General features: G+C 38.1%; 1 protein-coding gene across 1 annotated transcript in view; it reads left to right on the forward strand.

The window, feature by feature from the left end:
• Positions 1 to 16,175, forward strand: part of rab2a (RAB2A, member RAS oncogene family) — an 80,557-nt gene that overhangs the window by 10,410 nt on the left and 53,972 nt on the right. The window contains exons 2-3 of the mRNA XM_028803564.2: positions 12,488 to 12,559; positions 13,081 to 13,148. Coding sequence (XP_028659397.1) covers positions 12,488 to 12,559; positions 13,081 to 13,148 — 140 coding nt within the window. The remainder of the gene's footprint in view (positions 1 to 12,487; positions 12,560 to 13,080; positions 13,149 to 16,175) is intronic.

Raw genomic sequence — 16,175 nt, forward strand, 5'->3', positions numbered from 1 at the left:
CCTACCCTTAAGTAATTCTGCAGCTCATCCCTTGGCCATGCTTTAAAAAGATGCACACATAGGCCTGGTTCTGGTACAAGTCGACTAGGTGAGAATACATCTCTGATGGTGTGTTTTTGTATAATACTACAAGTTCAACAATATCATAATGGGTATTGTTGTTGGTGTTCAGCTCTTCTGAATTGTTGGGTCTGGCGTATTGCATCTTCCTCTTCACAATACCCCATAGATTTTCTATGGGGTTAAGGTCAGGCGAGTTTGCTGGCCAATCAAGAACAGGGATACCATGGTCCTTAAATCAGGTACTGGTAGCTTTGGCACTGTGTGCAGGTGCCAGGTCCTGTTGGAAAATGAAATCTGCATCTCCATAAAGTCGTCAGCAGCAGGAAGCATGAAGTGCTCTAAAACTTCCTGGTAGACGGCTGCGTTGACCTTGGACCTCAGAAAACACAATGGACCAACACCAGCAGATGACATGGCACCCCAAACCATCACCGACTGTGGAAACTTTACACTGGACCTCACACAACGTGGATTCTGTGCCTCTCCTCTCTTCCTCAAGACTCTGGGACCTTGATTTCCAAAGGAAATGCTAAATTTACTTTCATCAGAGAACATAACTTTGGACCACTCAGCAGCAGTCCAAAGGCGAGACGCTTCTGACGCTGTCTCTTGTTCAAGAGTGGCTTGACACAAGGAATGCGACAGCTGAAACCCATGTCTTGCATACGTCTGTGCGTGGTGGTTCTTGAAGCACTGACTCCAGCTGCAGTCCACTCTTTGTGAATCTCCCCCACATTTTTGAATGGGTTTTTTTTCACAATCCTCTCCAGGGTGTGGTTATCCCTATTGCTTGTACACTTTTTTCTACCACATCTTGTCCTTCCCTTCGCCTCTCTATTAATGTGCTTGGACACAGAGCTCTGTGAACAGCCAGCCTCTTTAGCAATGACCTTTTGTGTCTTGCCCTCCTTGTGCAAGGTGTCAATGGTCTTCTTTTGGACAACTGTCAAGTCAGCAGTCTTCCCCATGATTGTGTAGCCTACAGAACTAGACTGAAAGACCATTTAAAGGCTTTTGCAGGTGTTTTGAGTTAATTAGCTGATTAGAGTGTGGCACCAGGTGTCTTCAATATTGAACCTTTTCACAATATTCTAATTTTCCGAGATACTGAATTTGGGACTTTCGTTAGTTGTCAGTTATAATGATTAACATTAAAAGAAATAAACATTTGAAATACAACAGTCTGTGTGTAATGAATGAATCTAATATACAAGTTTCACTTTTTGAATGGAATTACTGAAATAAATCAACTTTGTCATGATATTCTAATTTTATGACCAGCACCTGTATATTCTCACACAGTCAGTTAAGTGATACTGGCAACTGAAACACTGCTTAAATGTAAATGTGTAGGTTTTAATCATTTTAAATCATTAATTGCACTACAGCTTTTTGCTATTAAAAGTATACATTTACTGTATTTATACATTCTCATATATATATACAATATGTGTGTGTGTGTGTATGTATATGTATATATATGTATATATATATATATATATATATATATATATATATATATATATATATATATATATAAAATCTTCATTTGGATCTTGATCTTTGTTTGTCTGTGAATGAATTAGAAGAAGAAGCACTAGATGGCAGTAGAGAGACAGCTAAAACATAGGCATTGCATTAAGAATCTCCTCCAGGCTTATGCTACTGAAGACTGTAGTACTCCAGTCACACCTCAAAACACAGACTTTCATACTAAACAAATTGTTGTGCTTTAAATTAACTAATCTTTATATATAATCTTCATTTGGATCTTGATCTTTGTTTGTCCGCTAATTCCACGCATACGTAGACCACCTTCCAGTTTAGTACGTTGTTGTTACTCACGGATGTCAACAATGTGCCGGAATAACGAAAGGGGTGGTGGACAGTGTTACGCTGGTTAGCTCCTGAGGCCTGGTTAGAGAATGAGATTGCCGAAGATAAAAGGTACGTGCCTACATAACATATGAATGAAAGAAAGACAGTGGGTAAAATGAATGACAACATGACAGCACGTTCCGGAAATTATTATTGTTACATTGTAGCCGGCGAGTGCTGCGCCTCTCACAGTTGTACCATGGCTTGCTCACATGTCAGTGAAGTGATCCCTATTTATGCTTTAAAGAGCCTGGATATCTATTTGTCCCCCTTTTATAACCATTGCTCCGTGTATATTGCCTTACCCTTTGGATTGCCACAAAGCAACCTGCGAGATTGGAGAAAGGTTGAGAAGAGAACGTGAGAGGAAACGACAGCGTCGTGAAAACGAGACGGACTGTGAACGGAGAGAAGCAGAAATGCTCCTCCACCACCACATAATTACTATTCGGACAGTGATTCCGAGGAGGCCGTTCCTATCGAATCAATGTCCAAGGGTTTTGTTTTGCAATTTTGTTTCCCTTATAAAAAATCATAATGCTGTGCGACGAAGGGACCAGTTCACGACTGGCAGCCGCGTTTAAACAGGGAGCCCTTCACAGACAACTTTAAAACGCGCAACGTAGTTGGGCGCACATGGCTAGTATATATATATAAATATGTATATGTATAGCATGTTCAAGAGTATGCACCTCCAGTGGCTTATTATTATTATTATTGTTTGACTAATGCCAGACAACATGCAAAATTTTAAATACCATTGGTTACATTTATTGTAGTTTTCCTATTGGAGCACAGGTAGGTGAAATTAATTACTCATCTTCATGCAGAGTCATTAGCAGGATTTGAATCCACAACCTGAGGGATTTGAAGCCCTGGGTCCAAATTATTAATTACATCTACACACCGCCTGCCAATAATAGTAGCCCTAGGTATATACTAATATATATATATATATATATATATATATATATATATATATAAATACACATATTGTATACAGAAGAACACTTGGTTAGTTACATAGTACAGTGGAACCTCGGTTCACGAATGCCTCGGTACACGTACAACTCGGTTTACGACAAAAAAGTTTGCCAAACTTTTGCCTCGGTTCACGACCACACACTCGGTATACGAACAAGCCAGTTTCCCTTTCGGTTTGTGCACACTGATGATTTCCGCACATGTTGCATTGTTCTCGGTCAGACATGAACTGCTGCAATGTAAGAGAGAGAGAGAGAGAGAGAGCGAGCAGGCAGGCAGGCTCGTGTGCTGATGAGAGAGCAGGCAGGCTCGTGTGCTGATGAGAGAGAGAGAGAGAGATAGCAGGCAGGCTCGTGTGCTGATGAGAGAGAGAGCGAGAGCAGGCAGGCTCGTGTGCTTATGAGAGAGAGAGAGAGCAGGCAGGCTCGTGTGCTGATGAGAGAGAGAGCGAGAGTAGGCAGGCTTGTGTGCTGATGAGAGAGAGAGAGCAGGCAGGCTCATGTGCTGATGAGAGAGAGAGAGCAGACAGGCTCGTGTGCTGATGAGAGAGAGAGAGAGAGCCGGCAGGCTCGCGTGCTAGAGAGAGATAGAGAGAGAGAGAGAGAGCGTGCAGCTGAGCAGGGATCCTGGGTGTTCGTCACCCAGTGTTATTCAGTGTTTTTACATTAGTTTACTATTACACTGTGCATTCTGTGGTGTAATTAACTATATTTGTGCTTAAAAATATTTTTAAAAATATATTTACATACAGTTCGTACGGTCTGGAACGGTTTAATTGTATTTACATACAATCCTTTGGGGGGAAATTGCTTCGGTTCACGACCAATTCGGTTTACGACCAGAGGTTTGGAACGAATTATGGTCATGAACCGAGGTTCCACTGTACTTCTGATATGCCCTGATAACTGACAGCAGTGTAACCCAATGTCCAATGGCTTACAAAATTTCCTGAGTGAAGCTGGATGACACAGCTAGCCTTTTACAGTATATACAGTTAATTTTGATGAAAATTGTGGAAATGTTGCCCCAAACTTCAGAGAATCTGCACAATATTTCAGTGTTTCCTGCAGACATTCATCCATGTACCATTGTTCAGCCCTTTAAAACTACCTTCTGTTGGAGCCAAACATTTTACATTTTTACTCATCAGTCGACCATCTGCTGCAATTTTTTTGTACTATAGCCTTTGTGTTTCCACACGTGTGTGAGTAATTTGACTTTATTTTTGCTGTGGAGGAATGGCTTTTTTGTCTCAACCTTTCCGTGAAGTGCACTTCTGGTAAGACTTCCCCAGACTGAAGATGGGTGTACCAGGGTTCCAGTGGTTTCTGCCAGTTTTGAGCATATACAGTGCTTTACACTTTCTCTCTCTTTTGAAGAGAACTAAGCTTGGTCTATTTCTTGTTTGCTACACTATAATTCCATGTCCAACCACCACAGTCTTCACCTTACCCATTTGTTTTTGCTTCTGCTGAAGAGCTTATACAGTAATTCCTTGGAAACATTTGTTTGCTGCAAAATTTCTGCTTGGGAGAGATCTTAATGCAGGATGACACTGTATGGTGTAAAATTTGTAGATTAAATCACCACATCAACTGAACCTTCACCTTTTATGGATTGGTTCTCCCTTGCTCAGTTTTATTCCGTTTGTTTCAGTTAATCACTTTGTGAACTATTTGAAGTGCCTAAGAGATGTCACAAGAATTGATATTTTTGTACTAATTTGGTACTTAAGTTAAGGAAATGTAATGGTCACAGCTTTTTTACTGTACAAATAGTACTGAGAAAGTTGGTACTGCACTCATGCGTGACTGCAAGTAGACTGATTACTCCGAAAGGTGCAATAATACATGAGAAAACCATATACATATAAAAATGGCTCAAAATGTTGATGATACAGCATCACATCAACAAATGTCGAAAAGAAAATCGGCAGAAGTAATGTTTGTAAATGCTTTTGTGTTTGCGTAAGTTAATTTACCAGGTGAGTTCTGCACTTTTTTTTTTTAAGCGAAGCACAAACGCAAGCTCATGTTATTTCCACTTTTATCTAATCTTGGAATTAATTCAGAAAAATGAATTTGTGTCTACTTTGAGAGAAAAATAATATTATCGATCACTCTCTGATTGTAATGAACATCTTTACAGATGTCCATCAGTCCAATTATCTGTCCATTTTCTAAACATTGTATACAGTTCAGGGTCACACTGGAGTACATTCATACGCAAATAAAACTTATATAGTGTTTCAGTGCTTTGAAGGATAAGGCACACTATTGTATGACATGTACTGTGTTAACAGAGACATAATCGCCAAAACATGCAGTTAGCAGGATAATGAAAATAGCACAATTCATTGTTAAATACAAATCTGCAAACACTGAATTTGTCACTCGTTTGACTCTCAAAAACAAACTACCATTCATTAATATAACATGTAAGTGATAAGTATATTTTAATGTTATGTTAAAGAATGTAATACAGTCTCATAGTTACCTTTTATTTGCTAACTAAAAAAGATTACAATATGCAAGGTTGAGGCAGCTTGGGCCGAAGGGGCCTGATTTGCCTCAAAAGGTTGCATATTGTAATCTTTTTAGTTGGCCAATAAAAGGTGTCATTTTGCTTGATTTGTCACTACATCCTTAAAGGCTAACACGGTATAACACCCTAGTACTACAGTCTCATAGTTATATATAAATTTATTGAATACATGTAATGACAGCCCAAGTTTTTTTCTAATTTTGGGTTTGTATTACATCAAAAGCAATAACAAAGTCTGATCATTTACGCAAGAAACCTTGAAAACAGAAAAACAAAGGCTTTTAACAGGAGTTCTGAAATAAATTTCTCACCAGTTAATGATGCATATAGAACTCTAACAATAGCAAATATTACAAACATGACTGATTGTTTCACTGACAAACCAAACTTTAATAGCATATTGTTACAAAAACAGCTTTAGAGTTGGTTTAAATGAAAATATCTGGAATCATCTTGTAATTCACTAATTCAAAAGTACATAAATTTAGTATGGATTTTAAGCAATAGCTTACATTTGCAGGACAGAAAATTTTAGAGGATAAATTTGGAATGTGCACATAATAAGATAAATCAGGTACTTCATGATTTATCATTCCTGATAAACCCCTCCAAGATTTTAAACTACCTCTTTGTTATTACACTGTGGGGATCCCCATCTCTGCCACATGGTTCACATGAAAAGACAACCCGTCGAAAGACAATTCGACAAAGAAACAACTTGGTGAAATACAACTCGGTGACATCTTTTACCAGTTAGGTAATAGTTAGGTTCAAAGAGATTTTTTAATTATATTAAATTGAGAACGTGATTTAAAATGTTGAAAATAAATTTATATAATTGACGAACAAACTTTATTCTGCAGATGGAACAAACTCTTACATTATCTTCTGCAACCAAAATTGCTAATCCTTTATATAAATTGTATTGAATGTAATCGTATGATAATGTTATTTAGAATACAAAAGGTGACCTGCGAGTATGGCTTAAGGAATATCTTTACTCTCAACGTATTGGGACTCTCATAAAGCAGGTGATTCTGTGGATTTTTTCCGGCGCCCTACATTGTCATTTAAATATCATTAAAAATCTCTTTGAACCTAACTATTACCTAACTGGTAAAGGATGTCACCGAGTTGTCTTTTCGCTGAGTTGTCTGTCGCCCAGTTGCCCCTGAACACAGCCACATGTTAAACAGACTTTGCCTTGAATTTTGATATTTATGAATGCCAATACTAGTTTACTTAAAAGATAGCTGAGCAACTACTAGGGATGAGTAAACTCTGATTTTGTGTCCCAACTGTCTAAACTTGAGCTGACCCTCTAATGTACTCATTTCTAATCCTATCCATCCTCGTCACACCCAGTGCAAATCTTAGCATCTTTAACTCTGCTACCTTCAGCTCTGTCTCCTGCTTTCTGGCCAGTGCCACCGTCTCCAAGCCATACAGTGCATCCGGAAAGTATTCACAGCACATCCCTTTTTCCACATTTTTTTATGTTACAGCCTTATTCCAAAATGGATTAAATTCATTTTTTTCCTCAGAATTCTACACACAACACCCCATAATGACAACGTGAAAAAAGTTTACTTGAGGTTTTTGCAAATTTATTAAAAATAAAAAAACTGAGAAATCACATGTACATAAGTATTCACAGCCTTTGCTCAATACTTTGTCGATGCACCTTTGGCAGCAATTACAGCCTGAAGTCTTTTTGAATATGATGCCACAAGCTTGGCACACCTATCCTTGGCCAGTTTCGCCCATTCCTCTTTGCAGCACCTCTCAAGCTCCATCAGGTTGGATGGGAAGCGTCGGTGCACAACCATTTTAAGATCTCTCCAGAGATGTTCAAGTCTGGGCTCTGGCTGGCCACTCAAGGACATTTACAGAGTTGTCCTGAAGCCATTCCTTTGATATCTTGGCTGTGTGCTTAGGGTCGTTGTCCTGCTGAAAGATGAACCGTCGCCCCAGTCTGAGGTCAAGAGCGCTCTGGAGCAGGTTTTCATCCAGGATGTCTCTGTACATTGCTGCAGTCATCTTTCCCTTTATCCTGACTAGTCTCCCAGTCCCTGCTGCTGAAAAACATCCCCACAGCATGATGCTACCACCACCATGCTTCACTGTAGGGATGGTATTGGCCTGGTGATGAGCGGTGCCTTGTTTCCTCCAAATGTGACGCCTGGCATTCACACCAAAGAGCTCAATCTTTGTCTCATCAGACCAGAGAATTTTCTTTCTCATGGTCTTAGAGTCCTTCAGGCGCCTTTTGGCAAACTCCAGGTGGGCTGCCAAGTGCCTTTTACTAAGGAGTGGCTTTCGTCTGGCCACTGTACCATACAGGCCTGATTGGTGGATTGCTGCAGAGATGGTTGTCCTTCTGGAAGGTTCTCCTCTCTCCACAGAGGACCTCTGGAGCTCTGACAGAGTGACCATCGGGTTCTTGGTCACCTCCTTGACTAAGGCCCTTCTCCCCGGATCGCTCAGTTTAGATGGCCAGTCAGCTCTAGGAAGAGTCCTGGTGGTTTTGAACTTCTTCCACTTACGGATGATGGAGGCCACTGTGCTCATTGGGACCTTCAAAGCAGCAGGAATTTTTCTGTAACCTTCCCCAGATTTATGGCTCGAGACAATCCTGTCTCGGAGGTTTACAGACAATTCCTTTGACTTCATGCTTGGTTTGTGCTCTGACATGAACTGTCAACTGTGGGACCTTATATACAGGTCTGTGCCGTTCCAAATCATGTCCAATCAACTGAATTTACCACAGGTGGACTCCAATTAAGCTGCAGAAACATCTCAAGGATGATCAGGGGAAACAGGATGCACCTGAGCTCAATTTCGAGCTTCATGGCAAAGGCTGTGAATACTTATGTACATGTGCTTTCTCAATTTTTTTATTTTTAATAAATTTGCAAAAATCTCAAGGAAACTTTTTTCATGTTATCATTATGGGGTGTTGTGTGTAGAATTCTGAGGAAAAAAATGAATTTAATCCATTTTGGAATAAGGCTGTAACATAACAAAATGTGGAAAAAGTGATGCGCTGTGAATACTTTCCAGATGCACTGTATAACATAGCTGGTCTCATTACCATCCTGTAGACCTTCCCTTTCACTCTTGCTGATAGCCGTCTGTCACAAATTACTCCTGACACTCTTCTCCACCCATTCCACCCTGCCTGCACTCTTTTTCACCTCTCTTCCACAATCGTAATTACTCTGTAGCAAATTCACTACAAATAACGTCTTGTAAAATTTGCTGATCGACACTAGTAGCTGCTAGATGGAAATACCAGTATTTTAAAGCTGTTGTTACTGTTATTGTTTATTATATTGTATAATTACAGAAAAAGGCACAATACTGATCAATAAGGTGCTTTCATAAAAAGCCATTGAATGGGATTTATGTTTTTGCTATGGTATCGAGCATTGTAAAAATGTAGACAGGGCAGCAGATCATACATACAGTATACGAATTTTGCAGGGAAAGACGTATGTATATATGCAGTTAATCAATGCACTGAACATCATCACTGGACTACTGGAAACTACTGTTAATTCTTTGCATTTAAATAGCGCTTTTTTCACTACTCAAAGCGCTCAGCAATTGCAGGTTAAGGGCCTTGCTCAAGGGCCCAACAGAGCAGAGTCCCTATTGGCATTTACGGGATTCGAACTGGCAACCTTCCGATTGCCAGAGCAGATCCCTAGCCTCAGAGCCACCACTCCGCATACTGTTGGGGTCACTTCTGGATTAAACAATTTCAGAACCTTACAACCAATTGGTAAAATATGTCAATGAATGAGTTTCCCAAAGTTTTAATTTTTCCTTGGGAACAAATGAAGTACAGTGGAACCTCGGTTTGCGTGTAACTTGGTTTACGAGTGTTTTGCAAGATGAGCAAAAATTTTTAATAAATTTTCACTTGATAAACGAGCGAGGTCTTGCAGTACGAGTAGATTGCTTGCTGAGCGTCATGTGATCACAACTGAGCTGATGGATTCTCTCTCTCGCTGCGGGATTGTGGGCAATCGTCTCCTATTCTCCATCTGAGTCGGCGTGCCTCACTCATATAGTCAACATCCGTACGAGCGTATAGTGTTTACTACAGCATTAGCATTGTGACTGTGTGCGCGCGCTCGTGTGTGTGTGTGTGTGTGTGCTCGCGTGCGCTTGTGTGTGTGTGCGCTGTGACGTGCGAGTCCCCGTCTTGCACCCTAAAACACGAAGCTGAGTCTCAGTACCTTAGCAACACAAGCTTTATTCAGCTTGAAATAGCAACAGCGCGGTTATTTATACACAGACACAGCAGTCAGGCAGGGCCCTGCACATTTATAATGTTCCTTGTTCCTTGTATCACCCATTGACGGCAGGCGCTTATAGCATGTCCTTGATCTTTTCGGATTCGCTTTTCTGGCGAACTGCTACAGCGCTGGGAGACTGCGATTGCTTTGGGATGCTCTTCCACGTGTCGTCCCGTTGGGTGCAATCCCACAAGAGTTTAGAAACTCACTCACACCAGCCATGATTCTTTTCAAAGGTAAAGTGCAAGTTAATTTGTTTTATGTATTTTTACTTCATATTTTGTATTAATCATTTTTATATGAATAGTTTTGGGTTGTGGAACAAATCATCTGAGTTTCCATTATTTCTTATGGGGAAATTCGCTTTGATATACGAGTGCTTTGGACTACGAGCACGTTTCCGGAACAAATTATGCTCGTAAACCGAGGTTCCACTGTATATCCATCTGTCTGCCTGTCTGTCTATTATAAATATTTATGGTCAACAACAACATTTTCCCATATCTCTTATGCAAACTAAAATTATGTTTATTCTTTTATAAAATGTGTATTTTAATTATATTTACGTATTCGTTTTTATTGTACAAACCAAATACTTTTTTGTATATAGAAAAGTAGACGAAGTACAAATGTATGAATAGACCACGCATGTCTATAAAGTATTTTGAACTACAATTATGTATTGTTTAGGGTTTTTTTTTATCATTTTCAATGTTTTCTGCAGGCTTTAGTTTTATGGGCTTAAGTGAATAGGTAGTAAAAAAATGAATTGACAAATATTAGTTTCATGGTGTTATGGTAATAATTGGATTAGCCCAAAGATTTGTCTGTTGTGCTTTAGAATATTAATAGTTCTGAATATGGGGGCATAATAATTTGTTGTCTTCCTGCATCAGAGGATACAACTGCTCCTTAAGTAAGGAATTTAGCATCTATCGTGAAGTTTCACTTTGGATACTGGCTTTTGGTTTGGTCCAAGGACTTTTCTTTTTTATTCAGAGGCAAATATTTTTCTTTAATTCATACTTTTATTTAACTAGAACCCTAGGATCTTTCTCATTCTTTTGATTCAGGACTGAACCTTGGTATATGCCTAAATAAAATGAGAAATGTATAGTGGCCATTGTTTAATAATCCTGATATGTTATAGGAAAATGAATGAATTATTCTTGTAGTATATATGATGTACTTGTAATGCATCATACACTCTTTTTTTGTTTTAAGTTTAGCTTTCATGTTAGCAGACTGTATTATTATATTTATATGTAATAGTTTTCTTTTTAAAACTTATTTGTTTCTAACCTAATATACTGTCAATATGAGCTACTAATTCATTTCATTTTTGCATATGTTGATCCTTAGTAACACACATTGTGAAAGCTCCATTAGCCAGTTTGTCTAACCACTCCTCATTATAGGGTCAAAGATATCTAGAGTTTGACCTTGAAAGAATAAGCAGAAGACTTGAACCTATCCAGCAGGCCATACAACACAAAACTTTCAATTAGTATGTAAATTGAAACACAAAAAAGCAACAAAGAAGTAGCACTTGCTAAAGCCTTTGTTGAAACAAGGAGGAAACTAACTTAAGCAAGACAGAGTAGGCAGCAGTGTATTGGAGTTTTATGATGGTTTTATGCTTTGTCAATTGGCCATTCTTTCTGTTATCCTCTTTAATAAAATCCCTGTGTGCGTCCATGTGTCCGTGATTTCCGTAAATGAGGTAAGACCTGAGACGTGGAGACCAGCTTCCCCATTGTTGTGCAAGTGTTCACTCTGAGGATGTCAGATTTGTGATTAAGAAGCTTGGCCCGTTAAAGTGTAAAGTAAAAGTAGATTTATTTTCGCGCACATTACATCAGTTGCTGGGGAGAATCTGCTGATTGCCCACTGTTGTCACAGAAAATTAAACGCATATTACGGACAGCAAAGCCAGTATTACTGTCAGAGAAAATTACAGGCATTTTACGGAAAAAATTTAATGAGGTAAAAGGTCCCTTGCCATTTAATATAGACTGTTCCTACTAATGTTTATGGACTACTGTTCTAGTGCCCGTTATTGTAACGGGCTTAATGACTAGTTATTGAATAATTAAATAAAAGGATGATTATTAAAAATAACTTAATCATGATGTGAAACCTGAAGAATATGTCCTGTTGTGCACTAGTTTATTTAAATATTCAAAAGACCTAATGGTGTTACATACATAAGTAAAATCGGATGGTCATGTTCTTAAGATTGTGGGTCTAGTATGTGATCCATTTAAAATTGTACTTCGTTCCCATTTCTTGCAAGGCCTAGTCTTCTAGCTTAAAAAATAATTGGCTAAAGGATGATGTGGTGCCTAGATAGACCCAGCTCCATTGTAGCTGCTATTCATGGTGACTCTTCCATTTTAGTTCCTTTTAACCTCTGGGTTAATATTTCTAGGAACTAGAGGAGATTATGTCTAGCAGAAGAACCCTCCTCAGCATTTTATCATTAAAAATGTATTCAGTTTTCAAGATTTCTAGTATCTTTCAACTCTACTGCATCCCCTTCAAGAAGACCTGCTGTGCTATGTGGAGATTTTGTATTCATGAGAACTCTAAGAAAATGAAACTGTAGTTCAGGCCAGATGACATCATAATCATTTCAGTGATGCTAAATTAATCATATAAAATGCAACAGTAATTAATCAAGAGACATGTTTTTGTGTTTTACATTTCAGGTGTGGGGAAGTCATGTTTATTATTGCAGTTTACAGATAAAAGATTTCAGCCAGTTCACGATCTCACAATTGGTAAGACATTTTAAAGTTCCCTTTATTATTTCTACATTTTGTTATTTGTCTTCTTTATTTTGTCTGTTAGTATGATGATCAAGTGGATAATGCTGCTTCTCTATAGCTTCAGGTGATTATGTTGAAATGCTGTCCCAGTCACTGTTGCTGTAAAGTTTTCCCTAATTTGTATGGGGTATTTATTTAGGTATTTCAGATTCTTTCGCACAAGACAAAGATGTGCAAATAAGAACTTTGAATTGTCTGGTATGAGTGAGTGAGTGAGTGTGATGAACCAGTTCCTGTCCAGTGTTGGCTCCTACCTTGCATCTGATGGTAGATGAGAAGATTAGAGGTTATATGGATGAAATAAATTACTGTTTTTCACTGCATTCTCTTTTTATTCTTATTTACAATGTACCAACCTGCTTTTATTTTTATAATATAATAAACATTTCAGATATTTGCAAATTAAATGTAGTGAATGTAACAAATTACGTTGTAACATATATAAATCAAAATGTTTATTCATATTTGGCCAGGTGTTGAATTTGGTGCCCGTATGATTACCATTGATGGAAAACAAATTAAGCTTCAGATATGGGATACTGTGAGTAATTTTCTTTGCTATAATTACTACTTAAGGTTTAAAATAGATGGAAATGCTGCTGTAATGATACAAAAATATTACAACTATAATCATGCACCATGATTAAATATAATTAACCTGAAAAGCCTTAAAGTACTAAATATAGAATTACTTTTATTTGTTGGACCATCAGTTTGTTCTGATCCTTTCATTATTCTTGCTGAAATTACCAGTTTTTCTTCCTTTTTCAGTCATACAGCTTTGGACAGTGGTACTGTAATATAGCTTAAGACTGCTTCTCTTTCCAGCTATTGTGATGAAAACAAATGAGTAGGGAACCAATAACAGACCATAGCAATGCATGGGATGTTTGATAAATGTTGCAAGGCGATCTGAGGCTAAAGTAAATGAAATAACATGAGATAACATGACCATGATGGATTTTATACCCTTTAAAACTACTCAAAGATACAAATCACTACATACCGAAAACTGTGTGTTGATACTGTAGTAATTTCGGATATCCACTCCTTTTTTTTAAGTGTTTTCTTTTATGTGTGGGTTCAAGTGACATGCTTTACTAATGTAGATGGGGGAAGGGGGAAAATGTGCTGCTAAGGGCAGCTACAGATTAGAGGAACAATCACTGTTTGAGTAGTTAAGGCAGCACTATATTGTGTAAAATTGAAAATTTTAGGAAGAATGATTAGATTCTCTAAATTGCTTCTTTTAATGTGGCTACAACTTGTTTAAGAATTTTTAACTAGCATTTTGAGAAGGTATAATGTATACTTTTTGGGAGCATCTTATCAGTACAAGTCAGAGACTTTTAAGAAGTCTTACTGCAAGACTTTGTGTCTGAATGAAGATATATAAAATTATCTCAATTCTCAAACTTTAACTAGAGTCTCTCTAGTTACTCCTAAGTATTGCCTTTATCACTTCAGAACCTGGCATGTAAAACTTACAAGCAAATTAACCTATTTACAAGTAAATAGACAATTCAAACAGTACATAAAGGAGACACTGCTGCAAAAGGAACTAATCAAGGGTGACTCCTTGCTTGGAAGGTCTGAAAATCCCCGAATTTATTTCATGAATACTTAATTTCAAAGTTTGTATTTTGGCAAATGTGAATTTAGGTAGATTGAAGCATCTTCAGAAAAATCCTGTAGGACCTGCCTACTCAGGCAAGTCCATAAAGGGCCACAGTAGGTGTGAATTTTCATTGTAGCCTTCTACTAATATCAAACTACATTTTTTGTCTTAAATTAGATTTTTTGTTCAAGTCCTAGTTTTCAATTTTCTTACTTCAAAATAAAAATGAAATATTGAATTTGGCATTTGACTTTATTTGACATTTAGTAAATCTCACTTTTGCTTGCTAGTCGTTTGTTTAAAAATTAATAGCAGGCAATTACCTTGTGGTCAGTGGATCCTAATGCCCCTACAAGTCTCTACAACTGCAAATTAAATTCAAGCAGGCAGATAAATGATGGGAGTGCTTTAGGTCAGGGGTCGTCAGCTCCTGTCCTGGAGGACCATCATGGCTGCAGGCTTTCATTCTAACTCTTTTCTTAATGAGTGACCTGTTTTTGCTGCTAATTAGCTTCTTTTGAACTTTTAATTGACTTGTTCTTGGAGATTCAGACCCCTTAATTGTTTCTTTTTCTCTAATTAGCAGCCAAACAGTAATGAGATACAAAATAAGTCAAAACAACTGGTGTCCATCATATAATATCTGAAAATAAAGGAAGATGAAGGCCTCAGGAATGTCGATCTGCTGAGGTTGCCAAAACATTTTAAGAGTGCTCTTAGAATGAGAAAATCAGCAATTTAGGATATGTCTGCTAATGCACCATGAGAGCAGCAACAAGCCACAGGTGTAAGTAACGACAAGAATTGGCACCACATTAAACAGCTGGTTGGAGTGAAATTGGTTGGAGTTTGAGGCCATGACTTAGTTGGTCTGCGGTGGGTTGGCACCCTGCCCGGGATTGGTTCCTGCCTTGTGCCCAGTGTTGGTTGGGATTGGCTCCAGCAGACCCCCATGACCCTGTGTTCGGATTCAGCGGGTTGGAAAATGGATGGATGGATGGACTTAGTTGGTCTTCTGTTGGCTCCCTCACTTCACATTTCATTTTTGTTTGGGTGCCATTTAAGCAAAATAATTAAGCAATTCAGAGAAACTGAAGAAAATCAGGGGAACAAATCTTAAAAAAGCAATTCAATTAAAATTAATTCACAAGAAGTTAATTAGCAGCACAAACAGGGCACTCATTAAAAAAAGGGTTAGAATAAAAACCTGCAGCCGCAGTGGTCCTCCAGGACTGGACTTCGCGACCCCTGCTTTAGGTGAATGTGACTGAAAAGCCGTTGTCCTAGAAGTGGTGGAGTTAAATGGTCTCTTCCTAAACTATGTACAAGCAGATCTTTGGTTATGATGATTTCAATTGAAAGCAATACCGCATATATGATCAAGCACGTAAAACTCCCAAATTTTTCTTTTCTTGTGAATTTCAATTAACTTTCAACTGGTGACTTCCTTGTTTTACTTTGGAACAAAACAAGTACTTCTAATGTGTATGAATATGTAGCAGCAGTCACTAATGCTTAGTGGAATGTTTTGCAAGCTGGATGTTATTGCCTTCTCTTGAAAATCATGCCCTGCAACAGAAAATCTGTATATACGCATCCATTGCTAACATGCTGATTATGTTCATATATTATTTTTAAAAAGCATATGAAATCAAAATTGCTTCAAAGGTCCAATCATGGGATAAACTACAAGCTGTGGTCCCAGTATGCGGTCATGATTATGGACAGCAAAATGCTAACACACCCTCTCATATTAGATGTAAATAGTATGAAAGTAAAATGAAGACATGCATTATAATTGCAAAATGGTAGAAACTGTACTGACATAACAATGGGAAATAAGTTTAATTCAGACCATAGATGGTTGTGTAAATGACGGTCAGTTTCTATAGTGCATTAAATATTTTATTCAGTAGCATATACCTTTGTAGTAAGTTGTTAAACCTCTAA

Source organism: Erpetoichthys calabaricus, chromosome 6 (assembly GCF_900747795.2).
Source record: "Erpetoichthys calabaricus chromosome 6, fErpCal1.3, whole genome shotgun sequence".
Classification (NCBI taxonomy): Eukaryota; Metazoa; Chordata; class Cladistia; order Polypteriformes; family Polypteridae; genus Erpetoichthys; species Erpetoichthys calabaricus.